Here is a 27,916-nt window from a genome sequence, read left to right on the forward strand (position 1 = left end):
CAGTATCTCGGACCTGTCTGGTGTGTTCCTTGTTCTTCATGATACTCTCTGCGCTTTTAACGGACCTCTGAGACTATCACAGGGCAGGTGCATTTATACGGAGACTTGATTACACACAGGTGGATTGTGTTTATCATCATTAGTCATTTAGGTCAACATTGGATCATTCAGAGATCCTCACTGAACTTCTGGAGAGAGTTTGCTGCACTGAAAGTAAAGGGGCTGAATAATTTTGCATGCCCAATTTTTCAGTTTTTGTTTTGTTAAAAAAGTTTGAAATATCCAATAAATGTCGTTCCACTTCATGATTGTGTCCCACTTGTTGTTGATTCTTCACAAAAAAATACAGTTTTATATCTTCATGTTTGAAGCCTGAAATGTGGCAAAAGGTCGCAAAGTTCAAGGGGGCCGAATACTTTCGCAAGGCACTGTATATAAAGAGACAGATACAGTCGAAAGTTTACATACACTTAGGTTGGAGTCATTAAATCTCATTTTTCAACTACTCCACAAATTTCTTGTTAACAAACTATAGTTTGTGCATGACACAAGTAATCTTTCCAACAATTGTTTACAGACAGATTATTTCACTTATAATTCACTGTATCACAATTCCAGTGGGTCAGAAGTTTACATACACTAAGTTGACTGTGCCTTTAAACAGCTTGGAAAATTCCAGAAAATGATGTCATGGCTTTAGAAGCTTCTGTCAGGCTAATTGACATCATTTGAGTCAATTGGAGGTGTACTTGTGGATGTATTTCAAGGCCTACCTTCAAACTCAGTGCCTCTTTGCTTGACATCATGGGAAAATCAAAAGAAATCAGCCAAGACCTCAGAAAAAAAATTGTAGACCTCCACAAGTCTGGTTCAAACGCCTGAAGGTACCACGTTCATCCGTACAAACAATAGTTCGCAAGTATAAACACCATGGGACCACGCAGCTGTCATACCGCTCAAGAAGGAGACGTGTTCTGTCTCCTAGAGATGAACATACTTTGGTGCGAAAAGTGCAAATCAATCCCAGAACAACAGCAAAGGACCTTGTGAAGATGCTGGAGGAAACAGGTACAAAAGTATCTATATTCACAGTTAACTTCTTTGGGACAGGGGGCAGTATTTTCACGTCCAGATGAAATGCGTGTCCAAAGTAAACGGCCTGCTACTTAGAGCCAGAAGCTAAGATAATATGCATATTATTAGTAGATTTGGATAGACAACACTCTGAAGTTTCTAAAACTGTTTGAATCATGTCTGTGAGTATAACATAACTTATCTGGCAGGCGAAACCCAGAGGACAAACGTTCAGATTTTAATTTTTTGAGTTCACTCTCTTTTCATTGAGTTTTCATTGGGAATCCAGATTTCTAATCGATTTCCCTGCAGTTCCTATCGCTTCCACTGGATATCAACAGTCTTTAGAAATTGGTTAAGGTTTTTCCTTTGAGAAATGAAGAAGTAACACTGTTCAGAATGAGGGAAGTGTACTCTTTGATAGTGGCGCGTGACCTGAAAAGCTCGCTCCACCTAGTTTTCCTCCGGTATTGAACACAATTCCTCCAGTCTTCAATTGTATCGATTATTTATGTTAAAAAACACCTAAAGTTGTATTAGGAAAGTAGTTTGACATGTTTGGACAAAGCTTACAGGTAACTTATGAGACATTTTGTAGTCAGGTTGCGCAACTTGGAACCAGTGTTTCTCTGGATCAAATGCGCCAAATAAATGGACATTTTGGATATACATGGACGGAATTAATCGAACAAAAGGACCATTTGTGATGTGTATCGGACATATTGGAGTGCCAACAGAAGAAGCTCGTCATAGGTAAGGCATGACTTCTATCTTTATTTCTGCGTTTTGTGTCGCGCCTGCAGGGTTGAAATATGCTTTTCTGTCTTTGTTTACTGCTATCCTCAGATAATAGCATCGCTCGCCGAAAAGCTTTTTGGAAATCTGACACGTTGGCTGGATTCACTACAAGTGTAGCTTTCATCTGGTATCTTGAATGTGTGATTTCATGAAAGTTAAGATGTTATAGTAATTTATTTGAATTTAGCGCTCTGCATTTTCACTGGATGTTGGCCAGTTGGGACGCTACTGTCCCGCATATCCGAGAGAGGTTAAACGAGGAAGAAGCTACTGCTCCAAAACCACCATAAAAAAAGTCTAACTATGGTTTGCAACTGCAAACTGGGACAAAGATCGTATTTTTTGAAGAAATGTCCTCTGGTCTGATGAAACAAAAATAGAACTCATTGCCCATAATGACCATCGGAAAAAGGGGGAGGTTTGTTAAGCCGAAGAACACCATCATGTTGTTGGTGTGCTTTGCTGCAGGAGGGACTGGTGCACTTCACAAAATTGATGGCATCATGACGAAAGAAAATTATGTGGATATATTGAAGCAACATCTCAGGACATCAGTTAAAGCTCAGTTGCAAATGGGTCTTCCAAATGGACAATGACCCCAAGCATACTTCCAAAGTTGTGGCAAAATGGCTTAAGGACAACAAAGTCAAGGTATTGGAGTGGCCGTCATAAAGCCCCTGACCTCAATCCTTTAGAAAGTTTGTGGGCAGAACTGAAAAAGTGTGTGCGAGAAAGGAGGCGGAAGAAGGAAGAGGAGGAGGAATGGGCCAAAAATGACCCAACTTATTGTGGGAAGCTTGTGGAAGGCTACCCGAAACATTTGACCCAAGTTAAACAATTTAAAGGCAATGCTACCAAATACTAATTGAGTGTATGTAAACTTCTGACGCACTGGGAATGTGATGAAAGAAATAAAAGCTGAAATAAATCACTCTCTCTACTATTATTCTGACATTTCACATTCTTAAAATAAAGTGGTGATCCGAACTGACCTAAGACAGGAAATTTTCACTAGGATTAAATGTCAGGAACTGTGAAAAACTGAGTTTAAATGTATTTGGCTAAGGTGTATGTAAACTTCCGACTTCAACTGTAGATACACAGAGGGAGAGATACACAGAGAGAGAGAGATACACAGAGAGAGAGAGATACACAGAGAGAGAGAGATACACAGAGAGAGAGAGAGATACACAGAGAGAGAGAGAGATACACAGAGAGAGAGATAGAGATACAGAGAGAGGAAGACAGTTAATTGACCGTGGTGTCGTTCACTGTTCGAGTCAATCTGCATCTTCCTCCGTATTAACTAATTTCTTTAAAGTGACACTCACCTTGGCCAGCCTCTCTCCATCCTCTCTCTTCACCACCCTCTGCTGTGTGGCATCAGCCTGGGGAGAGATCAGAAAAAGAAAAGCAAGAGAGATCGAAAGAAAGGTAGAGATTCTCTGATACCACCATCATGCATGACTAGCCTCAGTCTCACTATTTTTTTTTATTTTTTTTTTACCTTTATTTAACTAGGCAAGTCAGTTAAGAACAAATTCTTATTTCCAATGACGGCCTAGGAACAGTGGGTTAACTGCCTGTTCAGGGGAAGAACGACAGAAAGACCTTGTCAGCTCGGGGGTTTGAACTTACAACCTTCCGGTTACTAGTCCAACACTCTAACCACTAGGCTATCCTGCCGCTCATCAATGCTTGTCAATGCTTGTCTTAAAAATCACCTTGTTCCAGGAGGGTTACGTAATGGAAAACAACACATTCCGTACAGAATATGGGATCAGACCTACAATTCTTAATGAGTCTAGATTATGTGTGAGCATTCTAATGAGGGGATGATTCCCGGTGTGTGGGGACTGTTTAGATTAGACTAAACATCTGGACCAAGCATCTGTTCCCTGCTCTAGCAGTATGTGGATGGGACTTATTTATAGTAGCAGTGATTTGTTACATCCCTCCTGCATATATGCTGATCTGGTGTTGTGTCTGTGTTGTTATCTGGCAGCAGATGTGTCAGGGTTAGAAGCAATTCCAGTAGACTAGAGATAACTTTATTGTTCCAATGGACATAGTTTTGAATCAGGAAGTAGACACTGAAGTACTCATAGAACATATACAAGTGAATCCGGACGCCAGGTTACTAAGTAGGCTCAGATTGATGCTCAATGTTAAAACCAGAATGATTGCAACCTGCCTACATGTCGTTTTAAAGTACAATAGACCAACACAGCTACTGTATTAGGTCAAAGCTGTGTGTTGGAAAACCTTGGTAGAGCTGGGTGGAGTGGGCATTGTGGTGCTCATTTGAATTTCCTTTCTTTTTGAGCTTCAGAAAAATGCGTATTTTCACTAAAAGGTAGATTTAGTGTTTAGTGTTACACTATGAGGATATATATATATATATACTGTGAATAGATCCTCCAAGTCCTGGGCTATGTTTATACTGTACAGTTGTTTTAGTTTCTCTGTTTATGGTTGTTGTGTCTGTCTGTTTTCTTTGTGTCTGCCTGTCTGTCTGTCTGTTGTGTCTGTGTTGTGTCTGGGCTGCCGTCTGATGTGGCTGCAGGTGTGTCCGTCTGGGTTCAGGCCTAACCCAGGAAACCTCACCTTGTTTCCCAGCAGCATCAGGACCACATCCTGCTGGGCGTAATCATGGATCTCAGTCAGCCAGGCCTGGGGTGGAGATGACAACAAGAGGAGAGACATGATAAGGAAACACTCAGGATACAGAGTGGAGAGTCACTCAAGATACAGAGAGGAGAATCACTCAGGATACAGAGACAGAGAGGAGAGACATTCAGGATACAAAGAGAGAGAGAGTAGAGACACTCAGGATACAAAGAGAGAGAGTAGAGACACTCAGGATACAGAGAGAGAGAGGAGAGACACTCAGGATACAGAGACAGAGAGGAGAGAAACTCAGGATACAGAGAGAGAGAGGAGAGACACTCAGGATACAGAATAAGAGAGAGGAGAGACACTCAGGATACAGAGAGACAGAGAGGAGAGACACTCAGGATACAGAGAGAGAGAAAGAGAGAGAGGAGAGACACTCAGGATACAGAGAGAGAGAGAGAGAGGAGAGAGACACTCAGGATACAGAGAGAGAGAGGAGAGACACTCAGGATACAGAGAGAGAGAGAGGATAGGCACTCGGGATACAGAGACAGAGAGGAGAGACACTCAGGATACACAGAGAGAGAGAGAGAGAGAGAGAGAGAGGAGAGACACTCAGGATACAGAGCGAGAGAGAGAGAGGAGAGACACTCAGGATACAGAGCGAGAGAGGAGAGACACTCAGGATACAGAGAGAGAGAGGAGATACACTCAGGATACAGAGAGAGAGAGAGGAGAGACAGAGGGAGAGAGAGACAGAGGGAGAGTATTGGGCAGAATGAGTACAGTCCAAACAGCATCAGCAGTAATAAACCCCTGTAGAGACAAGGCCTGGACAAGGCATAAGGGAAATAATAAAACGCTTTATTACACACCAGCCCATATAATCACCGTCACCTGGCAACCCAATGCCTCATCATCACAACAACAACAGTAACCCTTCTGACCACTGAGCAGCAAGAAGGCCAGGCCATATATCCATGCCATCGTTAATAGGTTTTTAAATCGACTGGGGCATAGATCCACCCCTTGCCAACATAATATCCCTCATCTCACCTGTACATTGTGCAGAGCACCACTATAATGATGCTTAATTGCTCCATCCCAGTGAAAAAGTCCACATTGGCTTTCTGACTGCACCGCAATCAATCCTCCTTTCTGTTAGAACATGGAGACAAGAGTCTGTTTCTCCAAGTTGAGACTCTTCTAATTACATCTGGAGATGACCTGGTGGGTGTAACGATTTAACCCCTCGGTCACATGGAGATGACCTGGTGGGTGTAACGATTTAACCCCTCGGTCACATGGAGATGACCTGGTGGGTGTAACGATTTAACCCCTCGGTCACATGGAGATGACCTGGTGGGTGTAACAATTTAACCCCTCGGTCACATGGAGATGACCTGGTGGGTGTAACGATTTAACCCCTCGGTCACATGGAGATGACCTAGTGGGTGTAACAATTTAAACCCTTGGTCACATGGAGATGACCTGGTGGATGTAACGATTTAACCCCTCGGTCACATGGAGATGACCTGGTGTGTGTGTGTTTAAGTTTGTGTGTGAGGAATGGGAGAGACACACTGTGGCGAACCCATTAGAGACAGGGAAATGGGTGATGACATCAGGTTAACCATGGTCCATGTTGAGCACATATTAGTCGGAGAAGTTAAATAGTGACCTATCTGATAACATCTGTGTCACATACTGATGACCTGTTAGTTAGAGGCCAATAAAGTGCTCATGGAGATGACCTGGTGGGATGTTTCCCCTAAGTACAGATCTAGGATCAGCTTCCTGCTATCCTAACCTGAACCATTAGTGGGGAAAAGATCAGCGTATTGGGGAAACATGACCCTTCTCCCAATAAAGTCCTCTGACGTCAGTGGTCATGTTGGGGGAAAGAGACTGTTCAATCTATCCATGCCCTCTGGCAGAATAGTGATGAAGGTGAAGTCAGTGGTCATGTTGGGGGAAAGAGACTGTTCAATCCATCCATGCCCTCTGGTAGAAGAGTGATGAAGGTGAAGTCAGTGGTCATGTTGGGGGGAAAGAGACTGTTCAATCCATCCATGCCCTCTGGTAGAACGGTGCTCCAGGCAATGCTGACACTTATCCCATCCTTTTCAAAACATCATGAATGTGCAACTAGCGAGAGAGAGGAGAGACATACTGTTTGGGAGAAGAGTGGAGAATCAGGACGTATCCTTTGCCTTAATCTGATGACACACTAGTGTGGAGTTGTCTGGACAACTTTTGTCCAACGGGAGGTGGAGTTTCCATCTTCAAAGCCTCTCATTCAATCCCATCATCACCTCTGTAAGGTAATGCCCACATCTGATAGAATAAGGGATGAGGACGCTCTGCAGCCAAATAACCCTCCACCCATCTGCAGCATGTATACACCAGCCCATTGACACGGCACCCCATCCCCTCACCTGGATCAGCAGCCGAACTGGGTTCAAAATGTTCCAAATACTTAAGATCGATTGAGCTTGCCTTGACACAATTTAACCAACGGAGTAGTCCCAAAACTCCACCCACTCCAGGCAGGCTAACGCTAACTCAAAGTCTTCTAATACTACAGCATTTGAACCCAGGTCTCAGATCAGCTCCACCTCCAAACCAAGGAAGAAACCCTGTCTCCCAGCTCTGCCCATCCAGCCACATCTAACACAATGATATCTGAGCCACAATAAAGCACATTTGCATTGGATGGCCAAACTCAAAGCAGATGCCACTGCACAACAACACTCTATGCTGTGCTGCTCTTTTTCAAATGTTGAAGGCCTGGACTTGTCTGGACTTGGTAAGCTTGCTTTGAAGTTTAATGTTGTACTGTGCCTTTAAACTGTGAAGCTAAAGGATAAAATATACTTGACTTGATATCTAATCAAACTTCAAGGGATAGTTCAACCAAATGACATATTGGTTTCCTTACTCTGAATCCTGTTTTCTTTGCAATGTGGGTTCACTATCCCTTTAACTATCCGATAAACCTCTGAAACACATCCCACTGGGCAAAAACGGCTTGAATCAATGCTGTTTCCACATCATTTCAACCCACAAAATTCAATGTGATGATGTTCAATGAAAGTGGAAAACTGATTTAATCCATGTAAGGGAATTTTGTATTTTTGTCACCCAACTTTGAACCGAAATACAATGACATGGTGATCATTTTGGCACGTCATTTGACAACTCAACCAAATGTACATCAACACTAGACGTTGAACTGACGTCTGTTCCCAGTGGGATCCCATTAGTCAGTCACTCATACAGAATAACAGTGATAAAGGTGAAGTCATTGACTCATTAGAGCACATTGGATACCATGTCAACACTTTAATGATCCTGCTGTGAGTCTGTGCGTCTTTAATAGACAACGGGTCTCTCAGACTCCAGTGGCGTTACTGACAAAACATCTCCATGACTGTACAGGGGGGTGGGATTGTCATGTTTGGACACAAACAGATCTGGGACCAGGCTAACTCCTCAGCCCATCTATAAGCGCTGCGTTGTCATCAGCGTCGTGTCAGTGCGAAGTTCTCGCTGCTACACAGAGCGTGTTGTTTTGAGGAATGGAAGAGTCTCTTTATGTTCCCTACTGTACTGCATCATACTCAGCGATAGCTTTGGGACAGTTTTTCACAAGTACTCTTCAATTGTCGTTAGTGGTTGTACTAAATTATCCTCTAATTACACAAGATGCTTTTGTTTACATTGTAAACCGAGCTAGTCAATGTGGCTAGCTAGCTTGAGTTTCTGCTAGCTGGAAGCTTCTTGACGTCATAAATCTTAGTAAAATAGCCAGTGGTGTCTAGTGGAGGCCATATGCAACCAAAATCAACTTTATTTCTCATTATTTCAATTCATCCAATAGAATGAACCCCCATCAGCCTTACATTTCTATTTGAACCTCTGCGATTCTTGAGCTTGGATGCTGCCATGGGACGTGACGCAACACGGGCAGTATAGCGGCTGTCATTGATTTCAAAGAAAGCCTTCCCTCAACTGGCTGTAGCGTAGCAGCGTAGCATACCCACAATGCCCAGTTTGAACATAAAAGGGAGGTGGAAACAAGGTGTTCAATTAACGACTGAGCAAAAAACTTCTCTGGTGTTGTGAATTTCCACTTCAGCTGTAACCAGAATTAGCATGCACTTTGAACATCCACTTTGCAAACTCCATGTGCACGTCCCTGTGCGATGGTTGAATGTTCATTTTTACATAAAAGGGCAGCATTACTCAGTGCAGCATTGTGTGAGGACATCCAGGAGAATAGGGTTTCGATGGACTGCTATTTTACATACAGAGTTGAATTCTCCCTCTATCCGTCTCTCTTCCTCCCCATTTCTCTATCCGTCTCTCTTCCCCTCTCTCTATCCGTCTCTCTTCCCCTCTCTCTATCCGTCTCTCTTCCTCCCCATTTCTCTATCCGTGTCTCTTCCTCTCTCTATCCGTGTCTCTTCCCCTCTCTCTTCCCCTCTCTCTATCCGTCTCTCTTCCTCCCAATTTCTCTATCCGTGTCTCTTCCTCCCCATTTCTCTATCCGTGTCTCTTCGCCTCTGTCTATCCGTCTCTCTTCCCCTCTCTCTATCCGTCTCTCTTCCTCCCCATTTCTCTATCCGTCTCTCTTCCCCTCTCTCTATCCGTCTCTCTTCCTCCCCATTTCTCTATCCGTCTCTCTTCCCCTCTCTCTATCCGTCTCTCTTCCCCTCTCTCTATCTGTCTCTCTTCCTCCCCATTTCTCTATCCATCTCTCTTCCCCTCTCTCTATCTGTGTCTCTTCCCCTCTCTCTATCCGTCTCTCTTCCCCTCTCTCTATCCGTCTCTCTTCCCCTCTCTCTATCCATCTCTCTTCCTCCTCATTTCTCTATCCGTCTCTCTTCCTCCCCATTTCTCTATCCGTCTCTCTTCCTCCCCATTTCTCTATCCGTCTCTCTTCCCCTCTCTCTACCTCCCCATTTCTCTATCCGTTTCTCTTCCCCTCTCTCTATCCGTCTCTCTTCCTCCCCATTTCTCTATCCATGTCTCTTCCCCTCTCTCTATCCGTGTCTCTTCCCCTCTCTCTATCCGTCTCTCTTCCCCTCTCTCTTCCCCTCTCTCTATCCGTCTCTCTTCCTCCCCATTTCTCTATCCGTGTCTCTTCCCCTCTCTCTTCCCCTCTCTCTATCCGTCTCTCTTCCTCCCCATTTCTCTATCCGTGTCTCTTCCCCTCTCTCTATCCGTCTCTCTTCCCCTCTCTCTATCCGTCTCTCTTCCCCTCTCTCTATCCGTCTCTCTTCCCCTATCTCTATCCGTGTCTCTTCCCCTCTCTCTATCCGTGTCTCTTCCCCTCTCTCTATCCGTGTCTCTTCCCCTCTCTCTATCCGTCTCTCTTCCCTTCTCTCTATCCGTCTCTCTTCCTCCCCATTTCTCTATCCGTCTCTCTTCCTCACCATTTCTCTATCCGTGTCTCTTCCCCTCTCTCTATCCGTGTCTCTTCCCCTCTCTCTATCCGTCTCTCTTCCTCCCCATTTCTCTATCCGTGTCTCTTCCCCTCTCTCTATCCGTGTCTCTTCCCCTCTCTCTATCCGTCTCTCTTCCCCTCTCTCTATCCGTCTCTCTTCCTCCCCATTTCTCTCCCCCTCTCACATCTTGTATTGTGTGGTTGATGGCTATTGTAAAAGGCTTTACATTAGGCCCAACAAGCAGCGCTAGCCATATTCCCATTAGTATGTCTATCAATGTGTTGTTAAGCCCAGACAGTTATTACTAACTAAATCCAGATGGTTGAATCTTCGTACACTCCAGCCAGGTGTTTTCCATTACCAACCACCAAGGGAAGGCTGCTCTGTTGATGTTGTAATTTGTCAGTGTTTTATTTGTATAGTAATTGAGTGAGTTTGGGTCCCTCTGGTGTGTGTGTAGTGTGTAGAGGTGTAAAGTAATTAGTAACACAGGGTTGAATTGGTGAAAGACATGTTTTATCTGGAGTCTGAAGTATATTGAAGTCTGGCAACTTTATGGTTTATGCACTTTATTTTGTATTGCTTTTTTTTACCTTTACACTTTAATTGCTTTGAATGTTTAATTTATTTTAAAATGTTAATATTATATTTTTTTTTTACAAATACGTACGTTTTTAAAAAAAAATACAGATGTGCCTTCTCGTCTTAGTTCCTACTGTACATTCATTTCCTCACTTCCTATAATGCATGGAAAATATCACGTGTAAACAACGTTCAGGTAACCTTACTGGAATGAGCTAATTGTCAGGGTCAATGTTTTTATTTAACTCAATTACTTTTACTCTGAGCACTTTTTATATGAGTCATTCCAGTAATTTTACCTCTACTTGAGTAGGATATTTCAGTACTTTTTCCAACCCTGGTAGTGTGTAGTGTGCGCCATGCATGTGGTCATCTGTGTGTGAAAACATCTTCTAACCTCTGTAATGTCCAGTTGGACAGACGATGGTCGGCTAGAAGAAGAAAACGGCATGTATTATCTGTATTCAACACTCATACCTCCTCAGTCCGCCATCCCTTTGTCTGAGTGGCTTTAAGCCTCCGAGTTCACTATAGGAAATCAGATTTGTGTTTTAATGTACTCAGCGCTAATGAGGTCAGGGATGTTTAGGCAGGGCTCAGTTCATTAGGCTACAAGATAGAAGAAAACAAACTTATTGGAATACCTTGACTCGTCCAATAAGAAACGCTAATATACACAACTCAGGTAATAACCCAGGAGAGAGGCACCATGGGCCAAGGAAGGGAGGGGGAGTCCCTGCCTCCAGGCCACCTCTTCAGGCTAATGAATGCCATCAGAGCCTGCCTGAGAGTACACAACCTTACTCAACCAGATAAACAGGGAGGCAGATGGAGACAGAGGATGTTAGAGGGGCCATTTACTTGTGTTTACAATGTAAACCAAGGAGCCATTAAAACAGTCATGTCTATGGTTGAGATCATGATTGGGGTCAATTCAATTTCAACTCAGTCAATTCAGGAAGTAAACTGAAATCTAAATGAGGAATTTCAATTTACTTCCTTAATTGACATAATTGAGTTAAACTTGAGTCGTCTTTTTGAATATTATAGAACAGAGTGATTGAGGAGGGTAGAGTGTGTAATACCCAATTCAGGACAGTGTACAAGGTCCCCCACAGTAAATGCGTTCCCCATTTATTTACATTCTACATGACCAACTGTCATTTACTCAATTGAGCACTTTGCTACTTATCGACTAGATGTGAGCACATGGATACAGACCTGAGTAATCGGTGATGGATCGACATATTTTGATTTGAATGCTGTACTATTGATTCATTCTTGCCACTTTATTGCTTGGAACTTGACTGGAAAAGACACAGACACAGTGTCACATTGCTCATCGTCAACACAACTCCCTCCCCATCAGGGCAACAGAGTAACAAACTAAAACAGAACTGAGTCGTTGGCTCTCCTTAACCTTGTCTGACTAGTAAAGCACTGCATTTCCCATTGGTGCACCACAGAACAGCACATCACTGCAGAACACCATGAGGGGCCTTATTCCTAACCAGACCAGTTGAGCCAGGGGTAAACAACCTGGCATCCCCGGATATGACCAAACTGGCAACCCTGAATATGACAACCTTCATGTGTCATAACCTGTTATTAGGATATACTCCAACCTGGCAACCTCGAACACAAGGACCTTCTTATCTCAGTCTCATAACAAGAAATCCAGTTTGCTGGAATAAAACCTATCCTTCTAGATCATGAGGAGCCTTACTTCTATTCCCAGACCAACTGAGCCAACGCACGGGCCATGGTTGTTGTCCAACCGGGCAACCCTGAACACGACCAACCCTCAACACAAGTATCTTTGTGTATCATAACTTGTGTATCACAAGAAATTGTTATTTTCAAACCTGGCCTCCCTAAACATTTATATAACAAGACATTTCTCCAACATGGCAACCTTGAACACACGGCCCTTCATGTCTCATAACCATTCTCCAACAATAAATCATGTTGACTGGAACACAACCTCTCCCCTCTATTCGACAGCTTGCCTATAAATGTCCTCTGGTCCCATTTTTACTTGTAATTAACCAAAACCAGTAATGAACCATTATAGAGCTGTTTACGGCTGGTTCCCCCTCATGGGTAATTTCACCACCAACGCCACAACCATAATTCTTTCCAGGTGACATCTCATCCCCATCTATCCCGGGGAATGGTAGAACAACAACATCCTTCAGCATGCGGGGGAGGATAAAGTCACTAGTGAAATGAAAAGATACACAGAGAGATTGGATATTAATACTGTCAGGCTGGAATTTAATTCAAAAGGGCCAAACAACTAAATATAATTGACATATACAGAACAAACAGATCTGGGACCAGGTTAGAGGATGAAGAGAGGACTAACAGATCTGGGACCAGGCTAGAGGATAAAGAGAGGACAAACAGATCTGGGACCAGGCTAGAGGATGAAGACAGGACAAAAAGATCTGGGACCAGGCTAGAGGATGAAGACAGGACAAACAGATCTGGGACCAGGCTAGAGGATGAAGACAGGACAAACAGATCTGGGACCAGGCTAGAGGATAAAGACAGGACAAACAGATCTGGGACCAGGTTAGAGGATGAAGACAGGACAAACAGATCTGGGACCAGGCTAGAAGATGAAGACAGGACAAACAGATCTGGGACCAGGTTAGAGGATGAAGACAGGACAAACAGATCTGGGACCAGGTTAGAGGATGAAGACAGGAGAAACAGATCTGGGACCAGGTTAGAGGATAAAGACAGGACAAACAGATCTGGGACCAGGCTAGAGGATAAAGACAGGACAAACAGATCTGGGACCAGGTTAGAGGATGAAGACAGGACAAACAGATCTGGGACCAGGCTAGAGGATGAAGACAGGACAAACAGATCTGGGACCAGGTTAGAGGATGAAGACAGGACAAAAAGATCTGGGACCAGGCTAGAGGATGAAGACAGGACAAACAGATCTGGGACCAGGTTAGAGGATGAAGACAGGACAAACAGATCTGGGACCAGGCTAGAGGATGAAGACAGGACAAACAGATCTGGGACCAGGTTAGAGGATGAAGACAGGAGAAACAGATCTGGGACCAGGCTAGAGGATGAAGACAGGACAAACAGATCTGGGACCAGGTTAGAGGATGAAGACAGGACAAACAGATCTGGGACCAGGTTAGAGGATGAAGACAGGAGAAACAGATCTGGGACCAGGCTAGAGGATGAAGACAGGACAAACAGATCTGGGACCAGGTTAGAGGATGAAGACAGGACAAACAGATCTGGGACCAGGTTAGAGGATGAAGACAGGACAAACAGATCTGGGACCAGGCTAGAGGATGAAGACAGGACAAACAGATCTGGGACCAGGTTAGAGGATGAAGACAGGACAAACAGATCTGGGACCAGGCTAGACGATGAAGACAGGACAAACAGATCTGGGACCAGGCTAGAGGATGAAGACAGGAGAAACAGATCTGGGACCAGGCTAGAGGATGAAGACAGGACAAACAGATCTGGGACCAGGCTAGAGGATGAAGACAGGACTAACAGATCTGGGACCAGGCTAGAGGATGAAGACAGGACAAACAGATCTGGGACCAGGTTAGAGGATGAAGACACCAGTGAAAAGAGATGCATACAGAGAGACACACAGTGGAGTTCTGCTCTCGGGCTGGAATGTAATTCAAAGCCCAGTATATGTATTCCAACACCGAAGGACCAGGTATACAGGATACAGTGTAGACAGACTGCCCGAAGGAAAACATATGAATACTGGCTTTGGAGACAGGTCTTTGATATAAGAAGTGACTGGTCACCTGCTAAGGCATTTAGCACACACTGACTACAACTAGCAGGACAGACAATGCTGCTCTGCAGAACATCCTGTGACTCAAGACAGCTCAGTTGTAATCATGACAGCTCAAGAGTAGAAGAATATAAAGCTTAAAGGGAGAGAGAGAGAGAGAGAAAGGGCAGAACAGAGAGAATGATAAAGAGTGAGCGATTGAATGAGAAAACGAACAGACATTGTAATTAACCTCTCCTTTACCAGTGTTGGAACGTGGGTGTGATGACAGGCCCTAGACGGATAGGAGCCGCGTGATTAACAGCCTATTAGGAAAGGAGACACAGTGGCCTGGTGAATACTAAACAAGCACAGGCATTTAGAGATACGGCGAGCTATGCTACAGCCACACAGGGATGATTTAGACAGCAAAGGGCTGTTCCACATTAGGGCCCTAAAGTGCTTTTAAACCAGTGAAACACAAAGAGAGACAAACCTAACCAAATCTAAAATGTTCTCTATTTCACCCTCCCTCTCCGCCTGTTTCTGTATTTATACAAACAAACCGGTATATTTGTATTGCCACTGCAACAGACATTAGCATACTGTTTGAGTAAATAAGCACCATCTCTCCAGCCTAGTGGTGGTCATGACCTGTGTTCATTAAAACAAAGTAAACACCAAACATACTTACAGTTCAGAGAACGTTTCCCTTTTCTTTTCCAGATGAACCTCAAAGGGTATTTTGTGAAGTCGGTTCTCATTACATTCAACAATTATCCGAAGCTAAGTCAGGACATCTCCCTCCCCCTCCCTCCCGCTCTCTCTCTCTAGCACTCACTCTTCCACAGTGTTGACACCAATCCATTTTCCACAGCAGCTTTAACATGTTACACATCCTTTATGTCCAATTCCACACCTGCTTATCAACCTGTTGGAGAGAGGAGAGACTTTACCAGCCGCTAGGACGCTGTAAATAATTCAACGCTCTGAATTGAGGTCCTGCTCTCCAATGGTTTCCATTGAACTGAATTGACAAAAGTTAACACCTTCAGCACTGGACAGAGAATACTGATTCTCTTCATGATTAAATGAAATGTCATTTTAATAAAGTGCTATATCAGGCAGAGACGTTGGCAGACATATTGTTGGAGGTCAGTCTTCAAAGTCTACAGCTAGTTCACTGTGGAGAAGGTTCTTGAAGAACCTTATGGCTCTTTCTCAGTGGAGAAGGTTCTTGAAGCTAACTAGTTATTCATCTTTCCTCAAGTCCTCTCTCCTTGCCTCCTTCTCAAAACACATTGGAGGAGGAGATTCAAGGTCTCTTCCCTTAGGTCTTCTCATCCAATGCGTTTTGAGAAGGTGGTTAGGAGAAAGGACACAAGTAACCAAGGAAAGACAAACTGAGAAAGGAGTTACTCCTCCAATACCCCACAATGCACCTGGCATGCTAATGATCCTCTCATTCCCAGGAGGAAATTACATGTTCGTAAGGTGCAATCTGGCCCCACCATAAGTGGTTCACCCCGCTGGCAGGAAGTGATGCGCAGGAGGGGGTTATCAGTGTGGTCCAATCAGAACAGCAGGACTCAGTTGGACACCACTTATCCCAGGGGGAGTTATAAACTACACCACAGACTATGGTTTAAGGGGATATAGGCACTCCATCATAGGGTTCAAGTCTAATTCCGGTACTATCTACGGCCAAACGCATATGCAGCCAAATGGCAAATTATTAGGTGACAGAGGGAGGCAGAGGGGGTGATCTATTTCTGGGACCCTGGCTGGCATCAACCCTCCAACAGACAAGGCAGAGGGGTAAGATGTGATGTCATCCCATCATGGCCAATGGATCAATGGGATTTGTATTCATATTCTGTACACTGACTTCATAACAAGATAAACCCAAGTTATCTGACTTTGGTATGTTTTAGAAACTACTTTCGTTTCTGCTCTTAATCCATTTTTGTTGAAATGCTATAAACAAAAGTGGATAGCCACAAAATGTACACACACTCAACATGAAGGAAATTAGGCATAATTGTTTTAAAGTGAGTGAGACCATATTTCTCACTCTTAGCACGTTCAAAGAGGAGGAGCTGAAGAGGGGGAACAGAATGTTGGAGATGAGATGGAGTGATAATATTACAGATGGAGAGAGAGAGAAAGAGGGGGTGTGATTGTGTGTGTGTGTGTGTGTGTCCCGACATGCAGCAGGAATCCGGCAGAACTACGATCAGAGTGACGGATGGTTTGGATTTGTGGGGCTGTGGAGGGCCACGGTCAGGGCCCAAATGACAGAGAGGCCGCTGGGAAGGAGGGAGAGAGGGAGGGAGAGAAGGATGACTGGAGCTGATCTGTTAACCTCAAGCTGTGCACTGAACAGAAAAAGAAAGCGGAAGAGAGAGAGAGAGAGAGAGAGAAGGGTAGAGGGTTGGGGAGAGAGAGAAGGGTAGAGTGTGGGGAGAGAGAGAAGGGTAGAGTGTGGGGAGAGAGAGAAGGGTAGAGTTTGGGGAGAGAGAGAAGGGTAGAGTATGGAGAGAGAGAGAAGGGTAGAGTGTGGGGAGAGAGAGAAGGGTAGAGTGTGGGGAGAGAGAGAAGGGTAGAGGGTGGGGAGAGAGAGAAGGGTAGAGTGTGGGGAGAGAGAGAAGGGTAGAGTGTGGGGAGAGAGAGAAGGGTAGAGTGTGGGGAGAGAGAGAAGGGTAGAGTATGGAGAGAGAGAGAAGGGTAGAGTGTGGGGAGAGAGAGAAGGGTAGAGTTTGGGGAGAGAGAGAAGGGTAGAGGGTGGGGAGAGAGAGAAGGGTAGAGTATGGAGAGAGAGAGAAGGGTAGAGTGTGGGGAGAGAGAGAAGGGTAGAGTGTGGGGAGAGAGAGAAGGGTAGAGTGTGGGGAGAGAGAGAAGGGTAGAGGGTGGGGGAGAGAGAGAAGGGTAGAGTGTGGGGAGAGAGAGAAGGGTAGAGTGTGGGGAGAGAGAGAAGGGTAGAGTGTGGGGAGAGAGAGAAGGGTAGAGTGTGGGGAGAGAGAGAAGGGTAGAGGGTGGGGAGAGAGAGAAGGGTAGAGTGTGGGGAGAGAGAGAAGGGTAGAGTGTGGGGAGAGAGAGAAGGGTAGAGTGTGGGGAGAGAGAGAAGGGTAGAGTGTGGGGAGAGAGAGAAGGGTAGAGTATGGAGAGAGAGAGAAATTAGAAAAAAGAGAGAGAGCTAGCAAAATAGAGACTGAAGGGGAAAGAGAAGGTGAGACAGGTGGATGCAGAAAGGAGGAGAAAGAGAGAGAAAGACAAAGAGAAAAGAGGATGATTGAAAAGGTGAGAAATGGGTGTTTTGTGGCATGTTGTGAACCTGACAGGGGTGTGTCGTGGAGTGACAGGTGGGAGAACGTGAGGACACTGCAGATACCATGTTTGTTGTTGTTTGTCCTACTTTGCTTTGATGGGAGGGCAGGGTGACAATGTCCCAGGTTTTGCCACTGGTTACAGCAACCATCTTGCAACCTTTAATCAATTGTACAGTACAGAGCCAAAATACATTGCTGTGTTACTCAGTGTTTTACGGCATCATACCAAACTCCCAGATGTTTGTGTCACACTGTTGAGTAAGTCTCTGAGGGGATTTCCCCTGGCTGACTGACAGTGCTGTTCTGCCTGCTCTTTGATCATCTAAGATTCTTCATTAACAGACAGACAGCACTGTGTAACTTTGATCATCTAAATTACTTCATAAACACAGAGACAGCACTGTGTAACTTTGATCATCTAAATTACTTCATAAACAGACAGACAGCACTGTGTAACTTTGATCATCTAAATTACTTCATAAACAGAGAGACAGCACTGTGTAACTTTGATCATCTAAATTTCTTCATAAACACAGAGACAGCACTGTGTAACTTTGATCATCTAAATTACTTCATAAACAGAGAGACAGCACTGTGTAACTTTGATCATCTAAATTACTTCATAAACAGAGAGACAGCACTGTGTAACTTTGATCATCTAAATTTCTTCATAAACACAGAGACAGCACTGTGTAACTTTGATCATCTAAATTACTTCATAAACAGAGAGACAGCACTGTGTAACTTTGATCATCTAAATTACTTCATAAACAGAGAGACAGCACTGTGTAACTTTGATCATCTAAATTACTTCATAAACACAGAGACAGCACTGTGTAACTTTGATCATCTAAATTACTTCATAAACACAGAGACAGCACTGTGTAACTTTGATCATCTAAATTACTTCATAAACACAGAGACAGCACTGTGTAACTTTGATCATCTAAATTACTTCATAAACAGAGAGACAGCACTGTGTAACTTTGATCATCTAAATTACTTCATAAACAGAGAGACAGCACTGTGTAACTTTGATCATCTAAATTTCTTCATAAACACAGAGACAGCACTGTGTAACTTTGATCATCTAAATTACTTCATAAACAGAGAGACAGCACTGTGTAACTTTGATCATCTAAATTACTTCATAAACAGAGAGACAGCACTGTGTAACTTTGATCATCTAAATTTCTTCATAAACACAGAGACAGCACTGTGTAACTTTGATCATCTAAATTACTTCATAAACAGAGAGACAGCACTGTGTAACTTTGATCATCTAAATTACTTCATAAACAGAGAGACAGCACTGTGTAACTTTGATCATCTAAATTACTTCATAAACACAGAGACAGCACTGTGTAACTTTGATCATCTAAATTACTTCATAAACACAGAGACAGCACTGTGTAACTTTGATCATCTAAATTACTTCATAAACACAGAGACAGCACTGTGTAACTTTGATCATCTAAATTACTTCATAAACAGAGAGACAGCACTGTGTAACTTTGATCATCTAAATTACTTCATAAACAGAGAGACAGCACTGTGTAACTTTGATCATCTAAATTACTTCATAAACAGAGAGACAGCACTGTGTAACTTTGATCATCTAAATTACTTCATAAACAGAGAGACAGCACTGTGTAACTTTGATCATCTAAATTACTTCATAAACACAGAGACAGCACTGTGTAACTTTGATCATCTAAATTACTTCATAAACAGACAGACAGCACTGTGTAACTTTGATCATCTAAATTACTTCATAAACACAGAGACAGCACTGTGTAACTTTGATCATCTAAATTACTTCATAAACAGACAGACAGCACTGTGTAACTTTGATCATCTAAATTACTTCATAAACACAGAGACAGCACTGTGTAACTTTGATCATCTAAATTACTTCATAAACACAGAGACAGCACTGTGTAACTTTGATCATCTAAATTACTTCATAAACACAGAGACAGCACTGTGTAACTTTGATCATCTAAATTACTTCATAAACACAGAGACAGCACTGTGTAACTTTGATCATCTAAATTACTTCATAAACAGACAGACAGCACTGTGTAACTTTGATCATCTAAATTACTTCATAAACACAGAGACAGCACTGTGTAACTTTGATCATCTAAATTACTTCATAAACACAGAGACAGCACTGTGTAACTTTGATCATCTAAGTTTCTTCATAAACAGACAGACAGCACTGTGTAATCTGGCTCACAGAAACAGGCACAGTCACGGTAAAACGGCTCTGAAGAAAGCACTTGCTAATTATATATTCTGCATCCCAAATGGCACCCTATTCCCTTTATAGGGCCCCTTGTTTTGAAAAGCAGTGCACCATATGGGGACTAGGGTGCCATTTTGGACACAGCCCATGTAGAGAATCTAATCTATATCTCCAGGAAGGGGAACATGATCGACATGAAAGCTAGGATAAACCTAGCGAAGAAAAGAAAGTCACTTGTTGAGATTACCATGTTTCAGGACATGCTGTTAGTGCTGGTGTATAAGTACTCTCTACTGCACCTGTATTCTCTCTCACACACACACACACACACACACACACACACACACAAGGTAAACAGTAACTGCTGATAAACTGTAGCTCATGGTAAACAGTAGCTCATGGTAAACTGTAGCTCATGGTAGACAGTATCTCAGCTGAATGACTGAATGCTCAGTGGAATCAGCCGGAATCACTACATTACACTGCAAACTATACAAATAGGAAGTAAAGACACATCTAATGACATTTATTCACCTGCCTACAGAAAAAACCTGTAACACTAAACAAAAACTGAAAACAACAAAGTCATCTCCCTCATTGTCTAATTTCTCTGGCCAGGGGCGGCAGCGGAACAAAAGCTATTATCGTGTTCATAAAAAAAGAGCTGGCTGATGCTTGAATCTGCTGAGAGGGATGAGAGTGGAGTCTGACCAACCTGCCTTTGACTGAAGTGTTTATGAAGAGTGATGGGAGCTGTCATAGTGTGTGTGTGTGTGTGTGTGTGTGTGTGTGTGTGTGTGTGTGTGTGTGTGACCGTACAGGCTCTCTCATGTCTCCTCTCCTCTCTTAAGGCAGTATCCAATCAGCAGTCTAGGACAAGTTTAACGAAATCCATCCCAACTTCACTTCTCAGAGGGAAAAGTCCCTGTGGGTGACTGATATTATCAGCAGTTTGCTTGAACACCACACTGCTCCAGCATTTTTTCCTAGGTCAAAGAGGTTAGAGTAGACCCACTATTAATGGTCTTCAGAGCCACATTAAATCGACTCACGGGACATATTCAGCTCGTGGGTCGCAGGTTTGAGATCCAATCAACAAGTCATTGGCCTCCTAGTGAAGTAAAACTGAAAACCAATCCCCTCCCTCCCTCCCGCTCTCTCCCCCTGCTCCCTCTCCCCCCTGCTCCCTCTCTCTCTCCCCCTGCTCCTTCTCCCCTGCTCCCTCTCCCTCTCCCCCTACTCCCTCTTTCTCTCGCTCCCCTGCTCCCTCTCCCCCTGCTCCCTCTCCCCCTGCTCCCTCTCTCTCTCCCCCTGCTCCCTCTCTCTCTCCCCCTGCTCCCTCTGCTCTCTCTCCCCCTGCTCCCTCTGCTCCCTCTCCCCCTGCTCCCTCTCCCCCTGCTCCCTCTCTCTCTCTCCCCCTGCTCCCTCTCTCTCCCCCTGCTCCCTCTCTCTCCCCCTGCTCCCTCGCTCTCCCCCTGCTCCCTCTCTCTCCCCCCTGCTCCCTCTCTCTCTCCCCCTGCTCCCTCTCCCCCTGCTCCCTCTCTCTCTCCCCCTGCTCCCTCTCTCTCTCCCCCTGCTCCCTCTCCCCCTGCTCCCTCTCTCTCTTCCCCTGCTCCCTCTCCCCCTGCTCCCTCTCTCTATCTCAGGGATAAAGTGAATGTGCTGATGCAGCTAGAGTAAGAAGAGAATGTAACTATCTCCCTGCTGATGCCCTGAGGCAGTACTCAATAACTCTCCCAACCTTCCCACTTTAGTATCATTCTGCTTGGCCCATCCAAACGATCTGGTCATGGCTCCTTGATGAAGACAAAAAGACAGGTTAGAAAAATATATATATATTTTTTCATAGTTGTGGAGGAGAAACCACCCCAGAGACGAGCATTAGGAAAGTTGAACTTGTCAAAGAGAGGAATAGACCTTGAACAGTAGATGAGAGAGAGAGAGAGAGAGAGAGAGAGAGAGAGAGAGAGAGAGAGACCATACAGACCATTTAAAATGCCTGTATTCTTTTGAAACTCTTGTTGTGAAAAAGAGAGAGAGAAACAGAGACCAAGAGAGAGAGGGCAAGAGGTATTCCTCCACTTAGAGACAGCCTTGACAGAGCAACAGAAGGTCTAGCACCCTGTTCACGTTGCATGCCTTTTAGAACCTAAACAAGTAAAAAGCTATGCAGAGCACAGTTTAACCCCAACGTCTCACTATCGCCCCAACCTCACAGAGGAGACTACAAAGGACCAGGCCGACTTAAAATAGACTTAACGTGGGATCAAGGAGTGATCAAGACCAACCTCATCACAGAGAGAAATAGGGGAAGAGAGAGAGAGCTAATGAGAGAGAAATATAAAGGGGGAGTGATTCGACAAAGGGGTGAGGAGGAAGGTAGAGGGGGGTAGAAAGATAGAGGGAAAGTGATTCTGTAAGAGGGGGATGAAGAGGGAAGAGAGAAATAAATAAATATATAATGTAGGTAGATATGGGAGGGGTTGGATTTAGCTTAGCTATTCGTTGCTTCCTCTCCTCCTTCTTAAAATTCCACACATTCTACATTGGGGTTGTAATCAATTAACAATCAGTGCACCAAACACACTGCCGCCTGTCCCCAGGCATGCTATCATACGTAGCATGATCTCTACACCCCCTCATGTCGGTGTCAGCCCCTCAGTGGCATGCATCCTCTTCATGGGCCTAATTGAAGCAGGTGTAAATAAAAAAGTCCTGCATCAGCGCCTGTTATGAGTTACACACACTGACAGTGATGGGCAATTATACTGCAGGAATGTATTCAGTTCACAAAGCCTTATGGATGCATCCCACATGACACCCTATTCTCTACATAGTGCACTACTTCTGACCAGAGCCCCATGGGCCCTGGTCAAAAGTAGTGCGCTACATAGGGTATAGGGTGTCATTTGGGACAAAAGCTATGTCCTTGGCAGAGCACGAGACGCGTTATTACGGTGAATAGGTTTTTCCCCTAATAGGGAATGTATTCATACAAAGTTGGAAACTAATATTTGAACGTTTTCACACATTTCAATAAAAGAGGGAGAAGTGGTATGGCATGTAAATGCCAAACGTTGAACATGTTTAAATGTCAGTTCAGTGTCTCTCCAAGTAAGTTGGTTGAATAAAGTGTACCTGGTTAAAAACCTTTAAGTATGATCTCACCTAGACTGTTGTCTGGTAACAGTTTACTGTAGCCCCCACTCATAAAGTGTACCTGGTTAGAGACCTATAAGTATGATCTCACCTAGACTGTTGTCTGGTAACAGTTTACTGTAGCCCCCACTCATAAAGTGTACCTGGTTAGAGACCTATAAGTATGATCTCACCTAGACTGTTGTCTGGTAACAGTTTACTGTAGCCCCCACTCATAAAGTGTACCTGGTTAGAGACCTATAAGTATGATCTCACCTAGACTGTTGTCTGGTAACAGTTTACTGTAGCCCCCACTCATAAAGTGTACCTGGTTAAAAACCTTTAAGTTTGAGCTCACCTAGACTGTTGTCTGGTAACAGTTTACTGTAGCCTCCACTCATAAAGTGTACCTGGTTAATAAAGACCTTTAAGTTTGAGCTCACCTAGACTGATGTCTGGTAACAGTTTACTGTAGCCCCCACTCATAAAGTGTATCTGGTTAAAGACCTATAAGTTTGATCTCACCTAGACTGTTGTCTGGTAACAGTTTACTGTAGCCCCCACTCATAAAGTGTACCTGGTTAATAAAGACCTTTAAGTATGATCTCACCTAGACTGTTGTCTGGTAACAGTTTACTGTAGCCCCCACTCATAAAGTGTACCTGGTTAATAAAGACCTTTAAGTATGATCTCACCTAGACTGATGTCTGGTAACAGTTTACTGTAGCCCCCACTCATAAAGTGTATCTGGTTAAAGACCTATAAGTTTGATCTCACCTAGACTGTTGTCTGGTAACAGTTTACTGTAGCCCCCACTCATAAAGTGTACCTGGTTAATAAAGACCTTTAAGTATGATCTCACCTAGACTGATGTCTGGTAACAGTTTACTGTAGCCCCCACTCATAAAGTGTATCTGGTTAAAGACCTATAAGTTTGATCTCACCTAGACTGTTGTCTGGTAACAGTTTACTGTAGCCCCCACTCATAAAGTGTACCTGGTTAATAAAGACCTTTAAGTATGATCTCACCTAGACTGATGTCTGGTAACAGTTTACTGTAGCCCCCACTCATAAAGTGTACCTGGTTAAAAACCTTTAAGTATGATCTCACCTAGACTGATGTCTGGTAACAGTTTACTGTAGCCCCCACTCATAAAGTGCTCTTTGTTATGCACTGTAGTGCTGTAAATTATGTACAGAAATATGTGCTCCTCCTTCCCTGAGACACACACGTGGTTATTTCAAATGGTTATTTGGCAACGTCTGGCTGCAAATATTGACATAATAGCAATCATATCGAAGTAAACTTGGAGTCACGTGATGACATGTTCTGTGTGGTCCTCCCACTACGACTCGTCGGGAAATCGTACAGTTTATTAAGCTACAGATGAAATAAGTTATGATGAACTTGCAAGGTGATGAACTTGATGCTCCTTTCCAATACATATTGAGGGTGTTATTCTGGTTACATGATAGATATCCCCCTCAAAACTATCTATCTCTCTCCAAGTAAACACATTACGAGACTGATAGATCATTTTGAGGGGGATATTTTATAGTGCCAAGAGTGTTTACCAAGGATACACAATGAGGAAGGAAACAGCTGTACAGCACAATGACCAGTCAGTACCCAGAACTCTGTCTTGACTTCTGAATATTCACCCCTCATCATTATACAAGGCAAAAAAAACTTTATTGGCAACAACAGAAGGTGCATTACTGAGTAAATCGAAGACGTAACTGCTTCACCAACCTATGTTCAGAGATTAGCCAAGACAGTGCCTGCCAGAACTCTGTCTTGACCTTTTCTAAATATTCATGTTTCATCATTATATGCCTACAAGGAAGAAAAAAAGACTTTATTGGCAACGGTAGGTACATTATTGAGCAAATCGAAGAGATAACTGCCAGACTGACCTCGGATTACAACAATGCTCACCATTCAACTTCCCTCTGCTGGGCTGGAATACAGTCCTAAACACATACTGAGGGGACAGGACAGATGCAACTTTCTGTCTTCTGGAATTACTGTGAAACCTTCATTGGCACTGTTGGCACAGTCCAAGGCATATTCAAAAAAACATTTTATATAGATAGCACCTAGATATTTTCAGGCAGTCTGCTTCTCATCACAGCTTTCCTTGGTGAGAGACATTAAGCAAATTAGAGGTCGACCGATTATGATTTTTCAACGCCGATACCGTTTATTGGAGGACCAAAAAAAAGCCGATACCGATTAAAATTGGCCGATTTTTATAGATATATATTAGTAATAATGACAATTACAACAATACTGAATGAACACTTTTATTTTAACTTATGATAATACATCAATAGAATCAATTCAGTCTCAAATAAATAATGAAACATGTTAAATTTGGTTTAAATAATGCAAAAACAACGTGTTGGAGAAGAAAGTAAAAGTGCAATATGTGCTATGTAAGAAAGCTAACGTTTCAGTTCCTTGCTCAGAACATGAGAACATATGAAAGCTGGTGGTTCCTTTTAACATGAGTCTTCAATATTCCCAGGTAAGAAGTTTTAGGTTGTAGTTATTATAGGAATTATGACGCGTCAACTATTTCTCTCTATACCATTTGTATTTCATATACCTTTGACTATTGGATGTTCTTATAGGCACTTTAGTATTGCCAGACTAATCTCGGGAGTTGATAGGCATGAAGTCATAAACAGCACTGTGCTTCAAGCATTGCGAAGAGCTGCTGGCAAATGCAGGAAAGTGCTGTTTGAATGAATGTTTACGAGCCTGCTGCTGCCTACCACCGCTCAGTCAGACTGCTCTATCAAATATCAAATCATAGACTTAATTATAATATAATAAACACACAGAAATAAGAGCCTTAGGTCATTAATATGGTCAAATACGGGAAATTATCATTTCGAAAACAAAACGTTTATTCTTTCAGTGAAATACGGAATCGTTACATATTTTATCGAATGGGTGGCAATGCTAAATCTCAATATTGCTGTTACATTGCACAACCTTCAATGTTATGTCATAATTATGTAAAATTCTGGCAAATTAATTATGGTCTTTGTTGGTCTTTGTTAGGAAGAAATAGTCTTCACACAGTTCGCAACGAGCCAGGCGGCCCAAACTGCTGCATATACCCTGACTACGCTTGCACTGAAGGCAAGAGAAGTGACAATTTCCCTAGTTATTATTGCCTGCTAACATTCATTTCTTTTAACTAAATATGCAGGTTTAAAAATATGTAGTTGTGTATTGATTTAAAAAAAGGCATTGATTATGCTTTTTTCGCGAATGCGCTTTTGTTATATCATCACCCGTTTGGCGAAGTAGGCTGTGATTCGATGATAAATTGCCGATTAATTAGGTCGACCTCTAATGCAAATGCCAAAATGGGTGTAACCTTCACCACCCTGCTGTTCTCACTAATCACTGGCTCACTAAGCAGACAAAGTGCTACACTCTCAGTGATCGTCACACCCTGGAAACACACCCAGCTGGGTCCACACGCTAATTCATCCCTCACACAAAATCAAATTGAGCTGGTGACTAAAATCAAGTGACATCTTATGAGGCGTCTCCAGACACCCTGTGTGTGTATGTGTGTGTGTGTGTGTGTGTGTGTGTGTGTGTGTGTGTGTGTGTGTGTGTGTGTGTGTGTGTGTGTGTGTGTGTGTGTGTATGAAGTGCCATGTTTCACCCCGAGGCTGACGTAAAGGGAAATGGAACTATCTACAGGAGGAACTGTTAGTCATGGGGAATCAATTCTCTGTGACAACCCTTTTTGGGATGAACCTCTCTCTGTCCATGCATTCAATCAATCAGTCAATGACATGCAATCATAAGAAGAGGCTATGGAACAGACATGCTAATGACGGTTGGAGCCGGATGTTCTAATCTATAGAATCTATAGTGGATCCTTAACTATTATGTTGATAAGTGACACGGTAATGAGCACCGGACGCAGACATCAATGTGTTACAGTGTTGGGTTATGACACGTCATTATATGAAATCTGTGTCTCAGTGCTTTGATTTGCCCACAAGCATTATGATGCTACTTCTCAAACAGTTTACGATCCACCGTCTCCTCAAAATCTATTTCCACATGTCTTTTTGACAGGACTCTACCTCCATAAATCAGGGGAACTCTGTAACTGGATAAACAGCACATCATTAACCTATTGAATAACACAAACAGAGCCTGGAAAGGTGAGAAATGCACAGACCAACATCTATTAAATTCTCCTGGAAGCCTCTATTACTCTGTTAGACATACTAACACTGTTCACTCTGAAACAGCAGGCGGGCATCTGACAAGGTGGCCTGACATTTAAATAAGTGTGCAGAGAAACATGCAGTATTTTAAACTTGAAGGTAGCCCCATGGCCCCCGGGGCACTGTGAGAATGAAGGAAACCTTAGAACAAAAGGTTTAAATTCTGCTGCTGTTACCTTCAGTGGTCTCTCCTCTGCCTGAAGAGTGTGCACGCATGCAGGCAGGTGCAAGCACACACAAACACAAACAGACCCAGACAAACACACACTCACACAGCCTCAGTGCAGATAGAACATCTGGAGGCTGAACAGTGCTGATTCAAATTGCACAAGAAGAAACGTGCCGTTTATTCAGATTGAGTATTCCCAATTCAATTTGGAGACATTGATTGGTCATGTGGTTCTAAAGCAGAGTGGCTTTGGTGCTGTGAGCAGAGCAGATACCTGGATCAATGCCCGGTCACTGCACAGCCACCGCTCAACGCACCCTGGGGGAAGAAACTCCAAATGAAAAGCTGGACAGAACAACATTAGGCTCTTTTTCTACAGTTTTACTGTAAAAACAAAACAGAATAACTACTGTTAGGTAAACTCCCCATGCAGGTAGAGAATAAGCCCTGTGTTCATAGGAA

The 27,916-nt window shown here is 43.4% G+C and overlaps 1 protein-coding gene across 1 annotated transcript in view; it reads right to left on the bottom strand.

Moving 5' to 3' along the window:
- The window catches only part of LOC110486976 (ras-related protein Rab-26), a 101,409-nt gene that overhangs the window by 13,143 nt on the left and 60,350 nt on the right, over positions 1 to 27,916 (bottom strand). Inside the window, exons 6-7 of the mRNA XM_036941791.1 lie at positions 4,480 to 4,545; positions 3,204 to 3,260 (exon numbers count right to left, since the gene is read on the bottom strand). Coding sequence (XP_036797686.1) covers positions 3,204 to 3,260; positions 4,480 to 4,545 — 123 coding nt within the window. The remainder of the gene's footprint in view (positions 1 to 3,203; positions 3,261 to 4,479; positions 4,546 to 27,916) is intronic.

The sequence above is a fragment of the Oncorhynchus mykiss genome, chromosome 13, assembly GCF_013265735.2.
Source record: "Oncorhynchus mykiss isolate Arlee chromosome 13, USDA_OmykA_1.1, whole genome shotgun sequence".
Classification (NCBI taxonomy): Eukaryota; Metazoa; Chordata; class Actinopteri; order Salmoniformes; family Salmonidae; genus Oncorhynchus; species Oncorhynchus mykiss.